This window comes from Lynx rufus, unplaced genomic scaffold (genome assembly GCF_022079265.1).
Source record: "Lynx rufus isolate CCGP_SWC_20201006 ecotype Redwood Valley unplaced genomic scaffold, mLynRuf1.p SCAF_7, whole genome shotgun sequence".
Lineage (NCBI taxonomy): Eukaryota > Metazoa > Chordata > Mammalia > Carnivora > Felidae > Lynx > Lynx rufus.
This window is the reverse complement of record NW_025814889.1, coordinates 24,911,763-24,936,341: the sequence shown is the minus strand read 5'-3', so window position 1 is coordinate 24,936,341 and position 24,579 is coordinate 24,911,763. Positions and strand designations below refer to the sequence as shown.

Below are 24,579 nucleotides of genomic sequence, written 5' to 3'. Positions count from 1 at the left end.
ATATATATAGATATACATACACCAACACACATGCACACACACACACACACACACACACACACAACTTCTTTATTCACTAATCTGTCAATGGACACTTGCGCTGGCTATTGTAAATAATGCCACAATAAATACAGGGGCACGAGTGTCCCACTGAATTCGTGTTTTTGTATTCTTTTGGTTAGTATCCAGTAGTGCAATTACTGGATCATAAGATAGTTCTGCTTTTAATTTTTGGAGGAACCTCCATACTGTTTTCCACAGGGGCCGCAGCCATTTGCATTTCCACCAACAGTGCAAGAGGTTTCCTTTGTCTCCACATCCTCGCAAACACTTGCTTCTTGTGTTTCGGAGTTTAGCCACTGGGACAGGTGTGAGGTGGTAACTCCTTGTAGTTTTGAGGAGCATCTCTTCATGTGTCTGTTGACCATCTGTGTGTTGTCTTTGGAAAAATGTCTCTTTATGTCTTCTGCTCATTTGTAAACTGGGCTTTTTTTGGGGGGAAGAATGTTGAGTTGCATGAATTCTTTATACATTTTGATAACTAACCCATTACTGGATAGGTCATTTGCAAATAGGTCATTACTGGATAGATCACTAACCCATTACTGGATAGGTCCCATTCCATAGGGTACCTTTTAGTTTTGACTGTTTCCTTCACTGTGCAAAAGTTTTTTTCTTTAGATGTAGTCCCCATAGTTTATTGTTACTTTTCTTCCCTTGGCTCAGGAGACATAACTAGAAAAATGTTGCTACAGCCAAAGTCAGAGAAATGACGGCCTGTGCTCCCTTCAAGGATTTTTATGGTTTCAGGTCTCATATTAAGTCTTTAATTCATTTTGAGTTTATTTTTGTGTATGGTAAAGAAATTGGTCCAGTTTCATTCTTTGGCATGAGGCTTGTCCAGTTCTACCAACACTATTTATTGAAGAGACTGCCTTTTCCCCCACTAGATAGTCTTTCCTGTTTGTTGAAGATTAACTGCCCATACAGTTGTGGATTTATTTCTGGGTTTTTGGTTCTATTCCATTGAGCTATGTGACTATTTTTATGCCAGTACCAACCATACTGTTTTAATTACTACAGCTTTGGAATAAAACTTGAAATCTGAGATTGTGATACCTCCAGTTTTTCTTTTTCAATATTGCTTTGGCCACTCAAGGTGTTTTGTGGTTCTATACAACATTTAGGATTGCTTGTCTACTTCTGTGAAAAATGATAGGGATTGCATTAAATCTTTAGATTGCTTTGGGTAGTGTAGACAGTTTAAAAATATGTATTCTTCCAATCTATGAGCATCAGATGTCTTTCTATTTCTTTCCATCATCTTCAATTTCTTTCATCAGTGTTTTATAGTTTCCAGGTTGTTCAAACAGGTTGTTCAAAATTTGGACCCTGTTTTAAAAAGGCTTTCACTCATCTATTTTGCCTCCACCTCTTCTAACCTGTGAAATATCCAGGAAAGGCCCAGTCTGAGTTTCTATAACCAAGTGTGACAGGGAGGGAATTCTCTGAAATGGTTGAAAATTATATGTATAAAAGTTACCACAATGACTTATCACCTTACACATGTCAGAATGGGTAAAATTCAAAGTGCAAAAAACAAGTGTTGGTAAGGGTGTGGAGAAAAAAGAACCTTTGTGCACTGGTGATGGGATGTATATTGGGACAGCCACTGTGAAAACCAGTATGGAGGTTCCTCAAGATTAAAAATAGAAATACCATATGATCCAGTAATTCCACTACTGGGTATTTATTTACCCAAGGAAAATGAAAATACTTATTTGAAAAGATATATGCACCCCTATCTTTACTGCAGCATTATTTACAATAGACAAGATATGGAAGCAACCCAAGTGTCCACCAATACATGAACAGACCACACACACACACGCACACACACACACACACACACACACACACACACACACACACACACAAATGGAATATTACGCAGCTATAAAACAGAATGAGATCTTGCCATCTGCAACATCATGGATATACCTAGACGGAAATCCTATATGATTTCACTTATATGTAGGATCTAAAAAAGGGAACAAGTGAACAGAGAAAAAGCAGAAATAGACCCATAAATACAGAAAATTGACTTGCCAAAGGGAGGGGAGGTTAGGAGATGGACAAAATGGGTGAAGGGGAGAGGGAAGTTCAGGTTTCCAGTTATAGAAAGAGTAAATCACAAGCATCAAAGGTACAGCATAGGGAATATAGTCACTGGTATTGTAATAGCATTATACATTAACAGATGGGAGCTACACTTATGGCAAGCATAGTGTAACATACAGAGTTGTTGAATCACTTATTACATTGTGTGTCAAGTAGACCTCAGTTTAAGTAAATATACCAAAGTTAAAGAACAAGTTTCTATGTTATTAGTGGAAGTACTAACCAGAGATTAAAAGATTAAAAATTATCAAGTCCAACTTTTTTCCTACACTGGTCTTGCTTTATTTAAGTCCATATAACTAGCAAGACCTTAGAAACCTTCAGGGGCATTCAGATACCCAAGGAGAGAGACTGCTATAAAAATGGTCCTGGTAGTTGTGCCTCTATTTCTGTATACGCTGCCTGAATATTTTCTTCCCTATGAGCTCCCACTCCTACATCACTCTTCAGCACCGTTCAGTGGCATTCTCCAACCTTTAAATCTTTAGCCTATGAAGGCACAGACTCCTAAAACAAGGATGGGCTCAAATGACCGAGGGTAGGAGCCATGTCCTGCTCCTGGAGAACAAGCTAATCAGTCATCCACAGAGTCACCTCAACATGGGCATGTTATCACCTATCCAGATGAAGCTCCCTTACTGATTTGACAAGTCAGTCCTACCCCTGCCCAGCCCTACAGGTACATGGGAAGGGCATCACAGACTTAGGAAAAGAGGTGGAGTGAGGAGACAGCTTGCCTTGGGCCATACATCTCTATAGTTCAGAATCTCCACCCCCCCCCCCGACCCTCAATTCCTTGAAAGGATCTAAGCCATCCTCCCTAAGTTGGGGTGGAGGTAGATGATATCATATTTCTATTTGCTGTAAACAGACTCTTCCCAGCAGCTCAAATGATTTTTAATCTCTCAACGGAAAATCTGAAGTATGCTCACACCTTCAATGAAACCAACACACACAAAAGCAGAAACCTGTTCAGGACCCTCTTGAACTCTCTATTTGAATATGCCTTTCTAAACAACTCCCACAATCCTGGGACCTTCATTCCTGTCATTCACCTTTATCTAACTTGGCATAAACCCTAATATTCTGACATCTTATCTAAAACTCTTATTCCTATCCAACTCAGTGTTGTTCTTCTTGAAACCTGGTCTCCTCTGCTAATTCAATTCTTACCCTCCTTCACTGTATTCATTGAATACAGCTTTCTATTATTAAAACATTTGCCTGTAAGCTTTCTATTATTAAAACATTTGCCTGTAAGATGAAAAAAAGAAAGAAAGAAACCTGAATTTCAATGTCATTTCTGTCACTTATCATATCCAAATAGGTCACTTCAATCTCTTTTGAATTTCAAATTCTCCATGTAAAACAAGCATTTGGCAAGGAGGTTAAACATGGGTTGAAATACCAGAGGGTATTTTTATGAATTAATCTCTGAGGTTCCCTAAATCTTGAGAGTCTATGTGCTTTTGATTTGGCCTCTGGAAAAATGGAGAGTCCTTAGTTGGCAGAAGTGGAAAAAATAATGGAAAAAAAAGAAATACCAAGAAAAGCAGAGAAGAAAGTAAAAAAGCAAAAACATAGTACAGAAAAGTCATGGGGAAAAGTCTACAAAAAAAGAAAAAGCTTCCTAGAACTAGTCAAGGGTACTAGCCCAAAGGGAAAACCAGACTGGGAAGTTAGGAAACAGAGATCAGATAGAAATATCCTCGATGCAGTGGAAGATGGTGGCGTAGGAGGACGCTGGGCTCACCACACGTCCTGCTGATCACTTAGATTCCACCTACACCTGCCTAACTAACCCAGAAAACCACCAGAAGACTCGCAGAACGGAATCTCCGGAACCAAGCGCAGACGAGAGGCCCGCGGAAGAGGGTAGGAAGGGGAGAGAGGCGGTGCGCGCTGCACGGACTGGCGGGAGGGAGCCTGGGCGGAGGGGCAGCCTGCCGGCCAAGCAGAGCCCCCCGAGTCTGGCTTGCAAAAGCGGAGGGGCCGAACGGAGTGTGTTCCGACAGCAAGCGGGACTTAACAACTGGAAGGTTGTAAGTTAACAGCTCTGCACTGCTCGGAAAGCAGGAAGTCTGGAGGACAAAGGGAGGGAGAGTTGCTGAGCCCCCGGAAGACAGAGCTCAGTTTGTTGGGGAACAAAGACGCTCACCAGTGCCATCTCCCTCGCCCATCCCCCAGCCAATATCCCAAAGGGAACCAGTTCCTGCCAGGGAACTTGCTTGATCTGCGCAAACACCCAACGCTGTGTTTCTGCGGAGCCAACCCTCCGGCAGTGGGTCTGACTCCCTCCTGCTGCCACAGGGCCCCTCCTGAAGTGGATCACCTAAGGAGAAGCAAGCTAAGCCTGCCCCTCCTGCCCCCATGCACCTTGCCTACCCACCCCAGCTAATACGCCAGATCCCCAGCACCACAAGCCTGGCAGTGTGCAAGTAGCCCAGATGGGCCACGCCACCCCACAGTGAATCCCGCCCCTAGGAGAGGGGAAGAGAAGGCGCACACCAGTCTGACTGTGGTCCCAGCGGTGGGCTGGGGGCAGACATCAGGTCTGACCACGGCCCCGCCCACCAACACAAGTTATTCAAACAGCACAGGGGAAGTGCCCCGCAGTTCCACACCACTCCAGGGACTATCCAAAATGACCAAACGGAAGAATTCCCCTCAAAAGAATCTCCAGGAAATAACAACAGCCAATGAACTGATCAAAAAGGATTTAAATAATATAACAGAAAGTGAATTTAGAATAATAGTCATAAAATTAATCACTGGGCTTGAAAACAGTATAGAGGACAGCAGAGAATCTCTTGCTACAGAGATCAAGGGACTCAGGAACAGCCAGGAGGAGCTGAAAAACGCTTTAAACAAGATGCAAAATAAAATGGAAACGACGACAGCTCGGATTGAAGAGGCAGAGGAGAGAATACATGAACTAGAAGATAAAGTTATGGGAAAAGAGGAAGCTGAGAAAAAGAGAGATAAAAAAATCCAGGAGTATGAGGGGAAAATTAGAGAACTAAGTGATACACTAAAAAGAAATAAGATACGCATAATTGGTATCCCAGAGGAGGAAGAGAGAGGGAAAGGTGCTGAAGGGGTACTTCAAGAAATAAGAGCTGAGAACTTCCCTGAACTGGGGAAGGAAAAAGGCATTGAAATCCAAGAGGCACAGAGAACTCCCTTCGGACGTAACCTGAATCGATCTTCTGCACGACATATCATAGTGAAACTGGCAAAAAACAAGGATAAAGAGAAAATTCTGAAAGGAGCAAGGGATAAACGTGCCCTCACATATAAAGGGAGACCTATAAGACTCGTGACTGATCTCTCTTTTGAAACTTGGCAGGCCAGAAAGGATTGGCACGAGATCTTCAATGTGCTGAACAGAAAAAATATGCAGCCGAGAATCCTTTATCCAGCAAGTCTGTCATTTAGAATAGAAGGAGAGATAAAGGTCTTCCCAAATAAACAAAAACTGAAGGAATTTGTCACCACTAAACCAGCCCTACAAGAGATCCTAAGGGGGATCCTGTGAGACAAAGTACCAGAGACATCGCTACAAGCATAAAACATACAGACACCACAATGACTCTAAACCCATATCTTTCTATAATAACACTGAATGTAAATGGATTAAATGTGCCAACCAAAAGACATAGGGTATCAGAATGGATAAAAAAACAAGACCCATCTATTTGCTGTCTACAAGAGACTCATTTTAGACCTGAGGACACCTTTAGATTGAGAGTGAGGGGATGGAGAACTATTTATCATGCTACTGGAAGCCAAAAGAAAGCTGGAGTAGCCATACTTATATCAGACAAACTAGACTTTAAATTAAAGGCTGTAACAAGAGATGAAGAAGGGCATTATATAATAATCACAGGGTCTATCCATCAGGAAGAGCTAACAATTATAAATGTCTATGCGCCGAATACCGGAGCCCCCAAATACATAAAACAATTACTCATAAACATAAGCAACCTTATTGATAAGAATGTGGTAATGCAGGAGACTTTAACACTCCACTTACAGAAATGGATAGATCATCTAGACACACGGTCAATAAAGAAACAAGGGCCCTGAATGAGACACTGGATCAGATGGACTTGACAGATATATTTAGAACTCTGCATCCCAAAGCAACAGAATATACTTTCTTCTCGAATGCACATGGAACATTCTCCAAGATAGATCATATACTGGGTCACAAAACAGCCCTTCATAAGTATACAAGAATTGAAATTATACCATGCACAATTTCAGACCACAATGCTATGAAGCTTGAAATTAACCACAGGAAAAAGTCTGGAAAACCTCCAAAAGCATGGAGGTTAAAGAACACCCTACTAAAGAATGAGTGGGTCAACCAGGCAATTAGAGAAGAAATTAAAAAATATATGGAAACAAACGAAAATGAAAATACAACAATCCAAACGCTGTGGGATGCAGTGAAGGCAGTCCTGAGAGGAAAATACATTGCAATCCAGGCCTATCTCAAGAAACAAGAAAAATCCCAAATACAAAATCTAACAGCACACCTAAAGGAAATAGAAGCAGAACAGCAAAGGCAGCCTAAACCCAGCAGAAGAAGAGAAATAATAAAGATCAGAGCAGAAATAAACAATATAGAATCTAAAAAAACTGTAGAGCAGATCAACGAAACCAAGAGTTGGTTTTTTGAAAAAATAAACAAAATTGACAAACCTCTAGCCAGGCTTCTCAAAAAGAAAAGGGAGATGACCCAAATAGATAAAATCATGAATGAAAATGGAATTATTACAACCAATCCCTCAGAGATACAAAAATTATCAGGGAATACTATGAAAAATTATATGCCAACAAATTGGACAACCTGGAAGAAATGGACAAATTCCTAAACACCCACACTCTTCCAAAAATCAGGAGGAAATAGAAAACTTGAACAGACGCATAACCAGCGAAAAAATTGAATCGGTTATCAAAAATCTCCCAACAAATAAGAGTCCAGGACCAGATGGCTTCCCAGGGGAGTTCTACCAGACGTTTAAAGCAGAGATAATACCTATCCTTCTCAAGCTATTCCAAGAAATAGAAAGGGAAGGAAAACTTCCAGACTCATTCTATGAAGCCAGTATTACTTTGATTCCTAAACCAGACAGAGACCCAATAAAAAAAGTGAACTACAGACCAATATCCCTGATGAATATGGATGCAAAAATTCTCAATAAGATACTAGCAAATCAAATTCAACAGCATATAAAAAGAATTATTCACCATGATCAAGTGGGATTCATTCCTGGGATGCAGGGCTGGTTCAACATTCGCAAATCAATCAACGTGATACATCACATTAACAAAAGAAAAGATAAGAACCATATGATCCTGTCAATCGATGCAGAAAAGGCCTTTGACAAAATCCAGCACCCTTTCTTAATAAAAACCCTTGAGAAAGTCGGGACAGAAGGAACATACTTAAACATCATAAAAGCCATTTATGAAAAGCCCACTATGTTGTTTAACATAGTGTTGGAAGCTCTAGCATCAGCAATCAGACAACAAAAGGAATCAAAGGCATCAAAATTGGCAAAGATGAAGTCAAGCTTTCGCTTTTTGCAGATGACATGATATTATACATGGAAAATCCGATAGACTCCACCAAAAGTCTGCTACAACTGATACATGAATTCAGCAAAGTTGCAGGATACAAAATCAATGTACAGAAATCAGTTGCATTCTTATACACTAACAATGAAGCAACAGAAAGACAAATAAAGAAACTGATCCCATTCACAATTGCACCAAGAAGCATAAAATACCTAGGAATAAATCTAACCAAAGATGTAAAAGATCTGTATGCTGAAAACTATAAGAAAACTTATGAAGGTAATTGAAGAAGATTTAAAGAAATGGAAAGACATTCCCTGCTCATGGATTGGAAGAATAAATATTGTCAAAATGTCAATACTACCCAAAGCTATCTACACATTCAATGCAATCCCAATCAAAATTGCACCAGCATTCTTCTCGAAACTAGAACAAGCAATCCTAAAATTCATATGGAACCACAAAAGGCCCCGAATAGCCAAAGGAATTTTGAAGAAGAAGACCAAAGCAGGAGGCATCACAATCCCGGACTTTAGCCTCTACTACAAAGCTGTAATCATCAAGACAGCATGGTATTGGCACAAAAACAGACACATAGACCAATGGAATAGAATAGAAACCCCAGAACTAGACCCACAAACGTATGGCCAACTCATCTTTGACAAAGCAGGAAAGAACATCCAATAGAAAAAAGACAGTCTCTTTAACAAATGGTGCTAGGAGAACTGGACAGCAACATGCAGAAGGTTGAAACTAGACCACTTTCTCACACCATTCACAAAAATAAACTCAAAATGGATAAAGGACCTGAATGTGAGACAGGAAACCATCAAAACCCTAGAGAAGAAAGCAGAAAAAGACTTCTCTGACCTCAGCCGTAGCAATCTCTTACTCGACACATCCCCAAAGGCAAGGGAATTAAAAGCAAAAATGAACTCCTGGGACCTTATGAAGATAAAAAGCTTCTGCACAGCAAAGGAAACAACCAATAAAACTAAAAGGCAACCAACGGAATGGGAAAAGATATTTGCAAATGACATATCGGACAAAGGGCTAGTATCTAAAATCTATAAAGAGCTCACCAAACTCCACACCCGAAAAACAAATAACCCAGTGAAGAAATGGGCAGAAAACATGAACAGGCACTTCTCTAAAGAAGACATCCAGATGGCCAACAGGCACATGAAAAGATGCTCAACGTCGCTCCTTATCAGGGAAATACAAATCAAAACCACACTGAGATATCACCTCACGCCAGTCAGAGTGGCCAAAATGAACAAATCAGGAGACTATAGATGCTGCCGAGGATGTGGAGAAACAGGAACCCTCTTGCAAACTGGTGCAGCCACTCTGGAAAACAGTGTGGAGGTTCCTCAGAAAATTAAAAATAGACCTACCCTATGACCCAGCAATCGCACTGCTAGGAATTTACCCAAGGGATACAGGAGTACTGATGCATAGGGGCACTTGTACCCCAATGTTTATAGCAGCACTCTCAACAATAGCAAAATTATGGAAAGAGCCGAAATGTCCATCAACTGATAAATGGATAAAGAAATTGTGGTTTATATACACAATGGAGTACTACATGGCAATAAGAACGAAATATGGCCCTTTGTAGCAATGTGGATGGAACTGGAGAGTGTGATGCTAAGTGAAATAAGCCATACAGAGAAAGACAGATACCATATGGTTTCACTCTTATGTGGATCCTTAGAAACTTAACAGAAACCCATGGGGGAGGGGAAGGAAAAAAAAAAAAAGAGGTTAGAGTGGGAGAGAGCCAAAGCATAAGAGACTCTTAAAAACTGAGAACAAACTGAGGGTTGATGGGGGGTGGGAGGGAGGGGAGGGTGGGGGATGGGTATTGAGGAGGGCACCTTTTGGGATGAGCACTGGGTGTTGTATGGAAACCAATTTGACAATAAATTTCATATATTGAAAAAAAAAAAGAAATATCCTCTAAATAGATGTTGATTTTAATTAATGTAACATGGTCTACACCTAGATATCCTTCACTTACAGAAAACTAATTCATCTCAAGAAGAGGAGATATCACTACATCTAAGAACCTGCCTGATTAGATCTTCCTTATGGAAAAGCTGTGATACCATGGCCATAGCTGAGATCCACCCTAAAATCTCTGATGGTAAAAACAAGAGACTAGTTACCACTGCACTAATTACTTCTAGTTATCACTAGTGGTCAAATATATTAGGGCAAATCCTTGGACTCACCTGGTTTCTTAAGAACACTCTAAATTAGAGTTCATATATCATTAATTTTGACATTCTGAGTTGATCTGACTAGGATCTGTATCTTAATCCCAGTGGTACTGAGGAACCCAAGAGTGGATGTGGAAGCTACACAGGCTGACAGGCAAACCCCTGGGTCAGCTACTCATTAACAATGGAATCACGGGTCGAGTAATCAACCTTCCTGAACCACAGCTGCCAAAGTAATAAAAAGTAGGCTACAATAACACAGCTACTTTGCAAAGCTATACAATGACTATATAATTTAACAGATGTTAAGCATATGATACAGTGTCTAGTCCAGGATAGAACGCTCAACAAATGCTTTTTTCTCTGCATTCCCTTAGGCAACACATAATTTTCATCTCATTTCATTTATATTTTGAGAGAGAATACAGAGAGAGAGAGAGAGAGAGAGAGAGAGAGAGAATAACCCAACCAGGCTGTCAGCACAAAACCCAACATGGGGCTTGAACTCACAAACCTGAGCTGAAATCAAGAGTCAGACACTTAACCGACTGAGCCACCCAGGTGCCCCAACAAATGTCATTTTTAAAAATCCATAAAAATCCTACCTGGTTAAAGAGTCTTCCTCAGAATTCTTATCTTCTACTAAAGAAAAAGTAAAATACATTTTAAATCAACATTAGAAAAAATATAGGAAATTAAAAGTGAACAGCTAATGATTTGTTAAAAAGTATTCCTTTGGGACCACACCTGGAAACCACACTACACTGAATGGTAATTATACGACTGATAGGCTTAATGCACTAAGAAATCTTACTTTCTCTTCTATACTGACCAAAAGTAAGAACGGTTTTTATCAGAATTTGATACCTACAAGTGAACTGATGTTTACAGTGACCATACCTGACTGACCCTATGACACTGGAGGAAAATGGTATCGTTAGGAGAATGATTATCATAAGCTGACAATGTCAAACTTAAAATAGCATGATTTTTCTGGACTTCCACTACTAGAGGAGTTAAAAGAGGGTATCTTTATTTTGCTGTAACATGGCAGAACTTCCCCAGCTCTTCAGCAGAGACTGTTCAATTTTAGGATGAAACACCCCCTCACAAAGTGTGGTCTATAGCTATTGCACTTTGCAGCATGGCAAAACCATAGCAAACAGACTCTCCCTGGCCTTATTTCCAATGGCAAGGTAAGTAAAGACTCGGTATTCCAGTTTTATAAAGTTCTAACCTCTTGAGACTGTCTCCTTCCATTGCTAGAGAGTCTATCTAGACCCACCGTGTATCACAGAGGAGGATGATCCCAATGTTAGTGCTATGTAGTGGTTCATGATGTCATTTTTCTCAACCCTCCCCATTAGGTGATACACATCTAGAGAAATCATGCTTTTTTTCATGTAAGGCATATGTCATCAGATCCTCTACTGATGAGCAACAAAACAAAACAAAGGGCAAAGAATATCTTGAATGCCTACATTCAATTACCAGGGAATTTTAATTTTCTAAACATTCAAACATATCCACTGTATGATTCTAACTATATGACACTCTGGAAAGAGCAAGACTATGGAGGTAAGGGTTGGGGTGAATGTAGGGATAAAGGGGCACAGCACAGAGGACTTTTAAGGCAGTGAAACTCTTTCACACGATACCACAAAGGTGGATTCACATCATTATACGTTTGTTAAAACTCATAGAATGTATAACACCAAGGCTGAACACTAATGCAAATTAGAGACTGCCTGAAAATGATGAGTTAGTGTCAATATAAAATGCACCACTGTTGTCAGGGTGCCTGGGTGGCTCAGTTGGTTAAGCGTCCAACTCTTGATCTGAGCTCAGGTTATGATCTCACAGTTCATGGGATCAAGTCCTGCATCAGGCTCTGTGCTGACAGCACAGGATTCTTTCTCCCCTCTTTCTCTGCCCCTTGGCTGCTCACACGCATGCATGCTCTCTCGCTCAAAACTAAACAAAGGAACTGAAAAAAAAATACTACTAAAAATGTACCACTGTCGTGCAAGATGTTGACAACAGGGGAGGCTAGGCATGTAAGGGAGTGTGGTATGGTATATGGAGACTCTCTGTACTTTCTATTATATTTTGCTGTGAACTTAAAACTGCTGTAAAAAATAAGGCTTATTAAATGTAAAAAAAAAAAAAGGTATCCATTGAAGCTACTCTTACCATATATTAAAGCATGATACAGTCACCTTGAAAATTAAGATAGAGATCAAAGTAACACAATATGGGTACTGTCTCCCAAATTGAAGTATATGAAAATACATAAAGCAAAATACAAAAATACAAAAGTTATTTGTATACTTAGGCAAGAAAACAATTGATGAATATGATCAAATATCTTATAACTATAAACAGGGATTCAGCACTATATGAATCAAACCTGGGTTATCCATATAATTAAGGATTTTATTCTTTTTTTTTTTTTTTTTCAAATTTTTTTTCAACGTTTATTTATTTTTGGGACAGAGAGAGACAGAGCATGAACGGGGGAGGGGCAGAGAGAGAGGGAGACACAGAATCGGAAACAGGCTCCAGGCTCTGAGCCATCAGCCCAGAGCCTGACGCGGGGCTCGAACTCACGGACCGCGAGATCGTGACCTGGCTGAAGTCGGGCGCTTAACCGACTGCGCCACCCAGGCGCCCCTAAGGATTTTATTCTAATTTTAAATAAAAAATCATGTTTATCGTATCTAAGAATCACAATGAAAGCTTAATCACATAAAAAAAGATTATAATGACCTAATATTGCCCTAGTAATTTCTGTACAAATACCTACTTCATATGGATGATGAAATTGAAACCAGTACCATGTTATACCATCATATTACTTGCGATTAAAATAAAATTTTAAGACACCACCAAAAATTAAGTTAGGGCTATAATTCCTATGCAGAAAAGATTTCATCCAAGAGGCCAAAGATTGCTACCCTCAGAACATCCTACTTGAATGACTAGCCCTTGGTTGTTACCTGGGATCTTGGATTTAAGGAGGGTTCCCACCATTCCCTAGCAGGTTAAGAGTGGCTCACTGTGCCTAAATGTGGTACAATCTTAAGGCCGTATACTTGATTTCCTTCTGGAAACCTGGAATTTTGGTACATGCTAAGGAGAAGATGCCTATGTGATTAGCATTTGAGGAAAACCTCGGGCACTGAGTATCCATAAGACTCCTACTGGCAGACAACATTTCACTTGTGCTGTCCTAATTTGATGCTGGAGGAATTAAGCACATCCTGCTAACTCCACAGAGAAAGGATTCCTGGAAGCCTGCGCTTGGTCTCCTCTGGACTTCACCCCATGCACCTTTTCTCTGTGCTGATTTGCCTTTCTAGCCTGTCCCCATACCAAACTACAGGCATGGGTACAACTATATGCTGAGTTCTGTGAGCTCTTCTAGTGAATAATCAAATCTGGGTGTCGTTGGGGTGCCTCTAACACAACTGCGTTATACGAAATTTTTATTATTTAGGTTGATGTCTTATACATGGTTACAATCAGAAGGTTATTTCACAGAATACTTTTCCTGGAATCTCTTTTTCTTGGTACTTGCCTTGAAAATTCCTACATTCCTATATATCCATTTGAAGAAAGGTATAAAAGGAATAGATGAAATAATGATGTCAGAAAGTGTGAAACAAGCAACAATCCTATTTTACTCAGGGGAAAAAAAAAAAGAGAATCCTGATGATTGCCACTATGTTCTACCATATAAAAGTTCCTCTCAAATATGAAAAATCAGTTAATTTTCTCCAACTAACTAGGACTTAGTTCATTTTTCTGGCAGCTAGGAATCAAAGAAGTAACAGGGATTGTTCTAGAAAAAACATAACTATCAGACAGAGTATGAAAACATACTACTGATTATAGTTTTTTTGTTTCTTTTCCTTGATTTCTTAGAAAATTAAAGATATAGTTCACCTATTAAAGGCAGTTATTGCCAAAATAATCAAAAAGTCAAAATTACTGCATCCAAATTGTCAGATGAATTATCCACTCCACCCTGAAAAGAGGAGATTTGAGAATTAAAGATCAATAGGACCCATTTGGGGGAAGGCAAAGTGAGTTATCTTATATATAACTGGTTCAAAACTTGGTATTCCACAGGAGTACTGATGCATAGGGGCACTTGTACCCCAATGTTCATAGCAGCACTCTCAACAATAGCAAAATTATGGAAAGAGCCTAAATGTCCATCAACTGATGAATGGATAAAGAAATTGTGGTTTATATACACAATGGAGTACTACGTGGCAATGAGAAAGAATGAAATATGGCCCTTTGTAGCAACATGGATGGAACTGGAGAGTGTTATGCTAAGTGAAACAAGTCATACAGAGAAAGACAGATACCATATGGTTTCACTCTTATGTGGATCCTGAGAAACTTAACAGAAACCCATGAGGGAGGGGAAGGAAAAAAAAAAAAAAGAGGTTAGAGTGGGAGAGAGCCAAAGCATAAGACTCTTAAAAACTGACAACAAACTGAGGGTTGATGGGGGGTGGGAGGGAGGGGAGGGTAGGTGATGGGTATTGAAGAGAGCATCTTTTGGGATGAGCACTGGGTGTTGTATGGAAACAAATTTGACAATAAATTTCATATATTAAAAAAGTAAAATAAAATAAAATAAATAAAAACTGATAGACTCAAAAAATAAATAAATAAACCAATGGATGCTTTGTTTAAAAAAAAACAAACACTTGGTATTCCAATTGGCCATATATTCTTGTTAAGTCACAGCTTACCAATTTCTGAAAAATATATTAAAGCAGTTCACATTAAAACTGTACCCAATAAAAATTTCTACCTGACAATCCAGAAAATGCTTTCAATCTTGACAGACCATCATCACTGACACTATCACTATCACTGTGTGTACAGGTAGAAAGTCGTTTTGCATAAGAAACTCATAAAATATGACACAAACTTTAGATTAGATAGTCCATTGCCTTAGAAGGAAATATACATATATGTTAAACATGCATATGGTAGAAATGTATTCTAATAGTAGATTCCAAGACAATTTTCCTTAGAGCTTTCTTTAGGGATGAAATTTAGAAAGGGAGACTAAAAGGAGAGATATCAGAAGAAGGCAAATCAAAAGAAAATAAAGAGAGACAGCACTAACAAAATACAGTCAGGTATTCAAACATAACAAAAAAGACACAAGCAAAAATAATCCCGTATTGACTTTTTTACTGACATCACTAGAATTCCCAAACTAATGAGAACTAGTAGATTCAGCGCATCACCTGACATTTTCTCCTTGTTATGATATTAGTTTTCTGCAATAACATATTGACACGAGGTCAGTTTCTCCAATCTGCTGCTCTGGAAACTATTTCTGATCAAAACTTAAAACTATTAAAAATACAGCTGTATCATGATTCCATTCCAGACAGGGCCTGACAGTGGCTTCCAGCTGTTGCTGCCAGATTTTTGTTTCAGTATTCATCCAGAAGAGTTCATCAAGGACTTGAGGAAAACCTCAAATACTCCCACAAGAAACAGGTAAGAACAACAACACTTTTCCTCACACTTGACTCCTAGGTTTTGACAATTATGGAAAATTGCTGGGCAAGTATACTCACCAGGCTAGATCATTTTCCCTTGACCCTGCCTGGGTAGGTGTTGCATTTACAAAAAGTTAGATAGGACCTTAGTTGATACGTTATTTTTCCGTATTTGGCCACAGAAAGTACCAATCACATAAATAAAAGACCTTACAACTCAAAAATTCTTTTGAAAAGATTACCACCAGAGAACTTTTAAAAGTTAAATCCAACTTTCTTTGTAGCAATTTGATAAAAATATTCCTCCTTGAAATTTTAAAAAATTTTTTCAACATCACTTCCTCTAATTCCTTGCCTTTTTCCCTAGCACTCCTCAGTCTTCTTTACCAACTGCCATTCTTCCATCCATCCTCTCTAAAGTGGTATTCCCAGGGCTTGTTCACTGGCCTTCTCATTCTACATGTTCTCCATCACGGACAAGCTCAATCTTTATCCAAGCTATGACTGTGCCTAACAATTCTAAGCAGATTATTTCAAATGTGCACCTCCAATCTTGAAGGTCTATCTCCAACTGGAAACTCCTATTATTCAATTATCCAATTACTGAGAATATCCTACATGGATATTCCATCAAATTCAACATATACAGAAAATTACTGGTCTTCCTCATTCCTGCTGCTCTCCTCTGTTCATCTGATAAAGTCCTACTCATTCTTCATGTCCAATTTAAATGCTAGCGCACAACCTGGAAACCTCTGAATCTTCTGATAGTTCTCTCTCACCCCCTAACTTTTTATATTCAAGAATCACAAATTCATATTAACTATACTCTTTCTGTCTCTGCTTTATCTTTCCCCTGCCACTGCCCTAGTCAAACATGAGTTCTTAACTGATGATTTTCACAGGGAAAAAAAAAAAAAGCCACCAAATATTACTGTTATTTCTTAAATGAATAAAAAAATTTTTAAGCAAAACAAATGAGAAAGACACAAAGCCCAGAAAAAAAAAATTTTTTTAATGGAATAAATTGAACCCCCTGATGTTTTCAACATAGACAGCTGAAAGTTTCATAATGGACTAATACCAGGCTAAGAAAACAAGAGCTTCCTTTGCCTCCCAGTCTCTTTATGTGGTTTCCTATAATCTATCCTCCATATGAGGGTTCAGCAAACTACGGCCACAGGCCAAATCCAACCTGCCATCTGATTCTGTAAATAATGTTTTATTGGAGCATAGTCCCATGTCTTCACTTACATATTGCTATGGCTGCTTTCACACTACAAGGGCAGAGCTGAGAGACCACATCACCTAAAATATTCACTGGCTCTTTAGGAAAAAGGCTTGGTGATCTGTATTTTATGCCATAACCAGAGTGTCCTAACTCAAATCTAATCTTATTAGTCTTCTGCTTCAAATTCTCCAAAACCCCTGCATCAAATACTGCTGGCTCCCTCCCTAAGATCCATTCCATATTCTTCATTCTTGCTAGAGAATCACAACTTTATTTGGATATTTATTGTCTCAATACACAAAGAAGGTGGCCTCACCCTGGTTTCAAAGAGAAAGGATTATTCTAAGCTAATCACAGTACCTGACTTACCAGGGACCAGTTTAGGAATGAGTGTGTGATGTAACCTAGTCTTTAAAATGTTAGAGGAAGTCTACTGCAAGCCTCTTCCTAGTTAAAAGAAACACATAAAGAAAAGCAGTCCTTCCCTCCCACTGGATGTTGCCATGTGAGAATATGATACCTGGAGCTGTTGCTAATTAGCCACCCCGGAAAGGAGAAATAAAAATACCACCAACTCCAAAACTGAACAAGAGACGACTGGGATCCTGATGACATCACTGAACCATCAAAACATTTCTGGTTCCTACTGTTTTAGTCACTGTTAGAAGTCACCTATTATTTGCCGCTAAAAGCATTCTACCAAAGAAACTTCCCAAGGCCTATCAGGTAAGATCTACTCCTTTCTATAGCACTGACAAACTTCCATAAGCTTGTCTTACCTAGTTATTCACCTCATTCCCAACCATTCCCATAGCACACTTTTTATACCAGCAACACCCAACTGCTCATAAATCCTGCAAAGTTCACTCGTACACCCTTAGACTTTGCACTGCTGTGTACTCCACCAAACACGTAATCGTGATAGATGCTACTCCTGCGAAACAATGTCATTCTGCCTCTTTACCTGGCAAACTTACTACTCACTCTGCACGCTTACCTTAGATTCTACCCAGTTTTTTAAAACTCTAATCCCTCACCGTGAACTTACAGTAACTGGAACAAATGCCAATAAAAAATAACAATGATAATTATAAGCTCTATGAGACTCTGTCACCTAGTAAGCACTAAATAGACTAAATAATGAAATTGACAGTGATAATAACAAACTCCTGGAGTGTAGAGACTGTTTTTTGAGTGTTTGTATTCTACAACAACGGAAAACACTTAGAAAGAAGCTAAAAGGCACTTAATAGTTATTTGTTAACTGGACAAATGAAAATGAATAAAAATGTTTTCTTTGAAAACTATTTTTAAAAAAACCACAGAAATTTTTCTGTTTAAGAAACCACAGGGACAGCTCTATTCTATTATGACCACCTTAATGATCAAAACACTGTTCGGGGCGCCTGGGTGGCGCAGTCGGTTAAGCGCCCGACTTCAGCCAGGTCACGATCTCGCGGTCCGTGAGTTCGAGCCCCGCATCAGGCTCTGGGCTGATGGTTCGGAGCCTGGAGCCTGTTTCCGATTCTGTGTCTCCCTCTCTCTCTGCCCCTCCCCTGTTCATGCTCTGTCTCTCTGTCCCAAAAATAAATAAAAACGTTGAAAAAAAATTAAAAAAAAAAAAAAACAAAAAAAAACCACTGTCTGTTCTATCTTTGCCTTTCCTGTAACTTCCAAAACTAACCTACAGAAGTTCTTTGGTAACAGTCTACCAAGTTAAAGCTTTCTTCATACTTTTCAGATTACACAATGCACTAGGTGCCACATCTGGGAGCAACAGTAGCATTTTTGGTATTGTGAAACATTTTTGTGATTTTATTACATTTCTTGAGCCCAAGTTACCCTATTTCAATACTTGCTAAGATAATCTTTTGAATAATGGCAACAGACTATCTTATAATAATAAAATGACAGCGTCATGACAATTATCCAACAAACTGACAAAAACATTGTTCTAATGAAGTCAACATATCTCACTCTGGATTTGTTGTTGTTTTTAAATGTTTATTTTGAGAGAGACAGAGCATGCATGTACAGGGGAGGGGCAGAGAGAGAAGGAAAGGGAAAATCCCACGCAGGCTCTGAACTGTCAGTAAAGAGCCCAACAGAGAAGTCTGACACAGGACTCCAACTCACCAACTGTGAGATGATGACCTGAGCTGAAATCAAGAGTTGGACACTTAACCCATGCAGCCACCCAAGCGCCCCTCTCATTGTTTTGATTTGCAGAATGAAGTTGATAATGGTGAGACCCTGATGACACAAAATGTGAAATAACCTATGCTTCTCAACAAGGCATTGCTTTTCTTCTGTACTATTGGCAGCTATCTGTAAAAAACAATTTCACTGGCATTGTTTCACACTAGCTAAGTTTTGCAGTTATTATTATTTGCCATTTGTTTACAGTACCAGAAAAGTACTGTAGAATTCCCAGTTTTAAAGAATGGTTCATTTTTTAAAGAGACAAATCACTAGGTAATAATATTTACTAAATATAATCCATTTGTAAACATTATATAAAACATCCATTTTTATAGCAAGTGCCATTTGTTACAATATGTTTATGGAGGAGACATAAAAGATACTAACTTAAAAATCTTTTCTCTTTGGGCACCTGGGTGGCTCAGTTCGTTAAGCATCTGACCTTGGCTCAGGTCATGATCTCGCAGCTCACGAGCTCAAGCCCCACATCGGGCTCTCTGCTATCAGTGGTGGAGCCTGCTTTGGATCCTCTGTCTACCTCCCTCTGCCTCCCTCCTGCTCACTCTCTCTCTTTCTCTCTCAAAATTAAATAAATATTTTTTAAAAATATGTTTTTCTTATTTACACAAAGATATCATATGGTATTTTAGGGGTCATGACTAAAATAATGAATTTCTTTTCAGATAATACAGCCTCATATTTTCAATTACCTATAGTTAACTTCTTAAATAATTCTGAACATTAGACTATAAAGAAAGAAATTAAGAAAGAAAACAATACACATGCAATTTACACACTGGTGTTTTTTTCTTCATTGTTCTTTCATTATCAAAACTTCCTAATTCTGACTTTACCTATGTTAGGACCACCAAGAGCAATTCACTATGTAAAGTCTTACCTGGATTGCTATTTTGCAAAGAATTTTTAAGCATGATTTCTTCTTTATGTCTGCAAATTATTTCGTAATTGCTATGTATAAAAAAGGGTGATAAATAATATTACTATTGTAATACTGACATGAAAAACATTTACCAAATATATCAAATTCTTAGAATATTTCAAATAATATCAGAGCAACTACCAAAACTTGGAATTACCCCATATACTTCAAATTTGTACGTTCTATACACTTTCCATTAAGTATGTACTTAAAGAAGAAAAAACAGTAAGATGAACGAGTCATGAATTCAGGGCATTATAGCTTAGTAAATTAGAATTAGTTTGCCAGGGGCACCTGGGTGGTTAAGCATCCAACTTCAGCTCAGGTTATGATCTCACGGTTTATGGGTTTGAGCCCTGCATCGGGCTCTGTGCTGATAGCTCAGAGTCTGGAGCCTGCTTCGGATTCTGTATCTCCTTCTCTCTCTGCAACCACCCCCAGCTCACACTCTGTCCCTCTCTATCAAAAGTAAATAAACCTTAAAAAAAATGATAATAATAATTAGAATTAGCTTGCCATTATGGAAAGTGTTTTGACTCAGAAGTCCTAGCTCTATAACCAATAGCTATTTGTTCTTGGATAAGCCACTTCTCTTTGGCTCAAAATCTTCCTCTATAAAACAAGTATCTTACTGCCTTATTTTACAAGGTTGATAAAAGGATTTAATAAGATATTACGCCCAAAACATGGCCTCTCAGGCAAGGTGATTGATGCTCATTACTCTGGGAAGGGCAATATGAGACCTTCCATGACCTCAGAAAAGATGCTCCACAGGATTTAAAGCAGGGGTACAGGGGCACCTGCTGCACAGGATTTAAAGTGGGGGTACAGAGGGTGCAGGGACTCAGTTGAGCATCCAGCTCTTGATCTCAACTTGGGTCTTGATCTCAGGGTCATGAGTTTGAGCCCCAACTCAAAAAAAAAAAAAAAAAAAAAAAAAGGCAAGGGTACAGATCTTTAAAAAAAAAAAAAAAAGGCAGGGGTACAGATCTACTAACAAAGGAGAAAGGGAAGCCCGATCTCTTCCTGCAGCATTATTTGAACATCTCTGACAGCTTAGAATGGTCCCAACTAACATCTTCTGGCAAAAAAAAAAAAAAAGAGAAACAAGATCCTCAGAGGGTAACTCATAATGAAAGTCTAGGCTAAGATATGGGTTCCACATAAGGTTTTTGAGTGTATAGGGAAAGGGGTGTATGATTAAAGCCAGGAGGCCCAGCTGCCAGAACAGGGTGCTGGTGCTTTGGGATAGCTGCTGAGCATACGTGCTGCATGTGCAGTGAACAAAAGAAACTTTGTAACTTTGAAATCTAAGTGTGGATCCCCATGAAGACTGGAAAATCTGGATCAGCAAGGGAATCCTGGGAGCAAAGGTCAATCACGACCAGCTGCAGCACCAGTTTCAACAGCAATGCCGCAGCAACAGAATCAAAGGAAACAGCAGAATGATCAGGATGTTCTTTTTTCCCCTCCCTACGACTTGTGAAAGAGGACTGTCTGTCTCTTTGGTCTTAGGGTGCTCCTTTGGTTCTTGGAAAATTCAAGGGAGAGAGTACAGGAGATAGCTCTCAAAGGAAAGTACAGGGTTTTCCACACAACTGAACATTTCAAGACCCAAGTTACTAGTTAGAAAACACAGAGATGTAACATTATTTGTACCCCATGCATAGGGGTTATACTTGAAACCAAAGGGGTAAGGTTAGGATCCTTAAGGATAAAGGTCTCAAAAGTCCTGAGGTAAAGAATCCTGCACACATTTCTACTTCCAACTAGTCTAGTCCTTTGCTTGATTTCTGGCTAATGTTGTGGACTAACCAACTGCCATTCCAAAACTGCCTGACCAAACTACGAAATCCCATTTGTTACGTACGAAGTTAACAGTTAAATTATTTTAAACCTCAGTTTAGTAATAACTAGCATTTTAATGCAAACACAGATTAAAACCCTTAATATAAGCATATTCAGCTGCAGTCCATGCATATACATCTTGAGGAAAGGGATCAATACCTTGCTGAAGAAGAAGCCTGACTACATTTGTTGATTCATAATTTACAGCAAGCATGAGGGCTGTTCTAAAATAACAGAGATAACTTCACTCTTAGGAATTTAGAGTTATTTAAACAACTAATTTCGATATACTTTATCAGGTTAATATCTTGCCTGTCTGTTCAGAATCAACCATTTACACGTTCAAGTGTTCATCTTTGTAAATTATCTCCAAGACTAAAATGAAGGGACAAAAGGGAGCTTCTTGTCCCACTTGGGTAATGTATTATAGAGTTGCTAATTTAAAGTCCTTTGATAAACAAGAAACCATGTGGAGGTCACTTATCTGAATAGGTAAAGATTTTAAAAAAGAATTCCCCATGTCTTCCTTAATCTGATACAGTGCACTTCAAAGCCATCTAGAGGTCAAGTAAGTATAAAAACTATCTGCAGGCTTAAAATGATAATATTTTAATGTGAATGCTAATAAAACAGGCATAATTATAGTTAACGATGCTGATAAGCATATGGTAGGCACTAAATTAAATGCTATGTATATAAAATATAATTTACGCACAACCACCCTTGAAGGATGTATTATTATCCTCCTTTTCATATCAGGAAACATATTTAGTGATGATACGTAACACTCCCAAGGTCACAACACCTAGCAAGTAGGAAAGCTATGAATAAACCTAGTCTTGTGTGAATCTAAGGCACATCTCTTTCTTCTTTATCACCCACCTATAACTTATCCTCATTAAAGGAAAAGTCTATTCAGTTAAAGCTACCTTTCATCTTTCTATGCATACCAATTAAAAGTAAAATAAAAAAATACATACTGGACATGAAAAGGGATAAAAACTGATGAGCCTATAGTATCCAGTAATAGTAATTAATCATCACTTAGAGACCATCTAACGACAACAGTATTCCTCAAAAGAAAAAAAAAAGGCAATTTAAAGCAAAGAGTGATCCAAAAGATAAAACAACTCCTATTTATGTTTAACATGCGTCTTTTTTTTTTTTTTAACATTTATTTGCTTTTGAGAGACAGAGCACAAGCAGGGGAGAGGCAGAGAGAGACAGGGATACACAGAATCCAAAGCAGCTCCAGGTTCTGAGCTGTCAGCAGAGCCCAACATGGGGCTCAAACCCACGAACCATGAGATCATGACCTCAGCCAAAGTCACAGACTTCACCAACTGAGCCACCCAGGCACCACAATATACATCTCTGAAGGAAAAACATATATGAAGTAGAAGTTCTTTTTTTTTTAGTTTATTTATTACTTATTTTGAGAAAGAGAGAGAGTGCACTCGAGAGTGTGGGCGAGGGGCAGAGAGAGAGAGAGATGGAGAATCCTAAGCAGGCTCTACACTGTCAGCACAGAGCCTGATGTGGGGTTCAAACCCACGAACCATAAGATGATCACCTGAGCCGAAGTCAGATGCATAACCAATTGAGCCACCCAGGCACCTCTAAGAAGTAGAAGTTTATAAAATACCATAAAAAGATTAAGAAGTCCAATATTGTGTCATAAAGTAAACTAACAGCTGAGAGTACACCCTTTATAAAATTAATATGAAATCCCTTTAGTTAACACAAAATCATGTGGAAAAAAAAAAAAAAACATTGCAGGGGCAACTGGGTTAAGCTCAGACTCTTGATCTCAGCTTGGGTCTTAATCTCAGAGTCATGAGTTCAGGCCCAGTGTTGGACTCCATGCTGAGCATGGAACCTATTTAAAAATAAACACTGCAAATGACATTAGTCAACATTATCAAGGAATATGAATTCTGCTATACCCTGTTCTTCATGTTGCCCAGTCAGAATAATTGTTTTCTGCCTAACTGGTGATGTGTTGACATTTTTCACTATATAATTATAAATTAATATTTTTCTTCTTAAGTTAATCTTCCTGACTTGAATAATTATTACCACTCTAGAACAATACTAAGGTTTAAAAGAAAACTACTGCACCTTTTTAATTTATCAACTGCATGTATATTTGCTGCCTTTTCTATTAAAAATTCCACTATTTGCTGTTTGTTTTCATTTACAGCAACTAGAAGTGGTGTGAAGTTATCCTGTAAAAGAGCAAAAACAATTTATAATTTACAAAATTACATATTTCCATACCAAATTTTAAAACTTACAAAAGATCCTCTAAACTTAAACATATAATACAAAAAGTAAATACAAAATGGCCTCTTCCTTCCCACCCCTGTGCTTTCACCTGCTGCTGCTTCTCTTTAAAATAGCCCTCCTCCACTGGGGCACCTGGGTGGCTCAGTTGGTTAAGTGACCAACTGCGGCTTAGGTCATGATCTCATGGTTTGTGAGTTCAATCCCTGCATTGTGCTCTATACTGACAGGCACAGCCTGGAGCCTGTTGCAGATTCTGTCTCCCTCTCTTTCTCTCTGCCCTCCCTCCCTTGCTCGCACTCTGTCTCTCCCTCTCTCTCAAAAAGAAACAAACATTTAAAAAAATGTTTTTAATAAAATAGCCCTCCTCCACCTTCTTCAACAGATTATATGCAGTCATGCCCCCAAACTCACTTCAAACCCTGACTGGTTCCAAGATTTTTGTTTGTATCACAGTACTTATCATGGCATACTGTAGTTATTGTTCCTATTATTGTGCTGTAGTTATTGTTAGGCAAAATATAAATCAGAAATAAA

The 24,579-nt window shown here is 38.8% G+C and overlaps 1 protein-coding gene across 9 annotated transcripts in view; it reads right to left on the bottom strand.

Moving 5' to 3' along the window:
• The window catches only part of ANKRD26 (ankyrin repeat domain containing 26), a 113,013-nt gene that overhangs the window by 77,872 nt on the left and 10,562 nt on the right, over positions 1-24,579 (bottom strand). For 7 of the 9 annotated variants that reach the window (XM_047065012.1, XM_047065017.1, XM_047065020.1 and 4 more), the window contains exons 4-6: positions 23,878-23,984; positions 19,867-19,937; positions 10,601-10,637 (exon numbers count right to left, since the gene is read on the bottom strand). In XM_047065012.1, the coding sequence (XP_046920968.1) occupies positions 10,601-10,637; positions 19,867-19,937; positions 23,878-23,984 (215 nt within the window). The remainder of the gene's footprint in view (positions 1-10,600; positions 10,638-19,866; positions 19,938-23,877; positions 23,985-24,579) is intronic. The other 2 variants (XM_047065016.1, XM_047065021.1) reach the window with 2 other exon arrangements.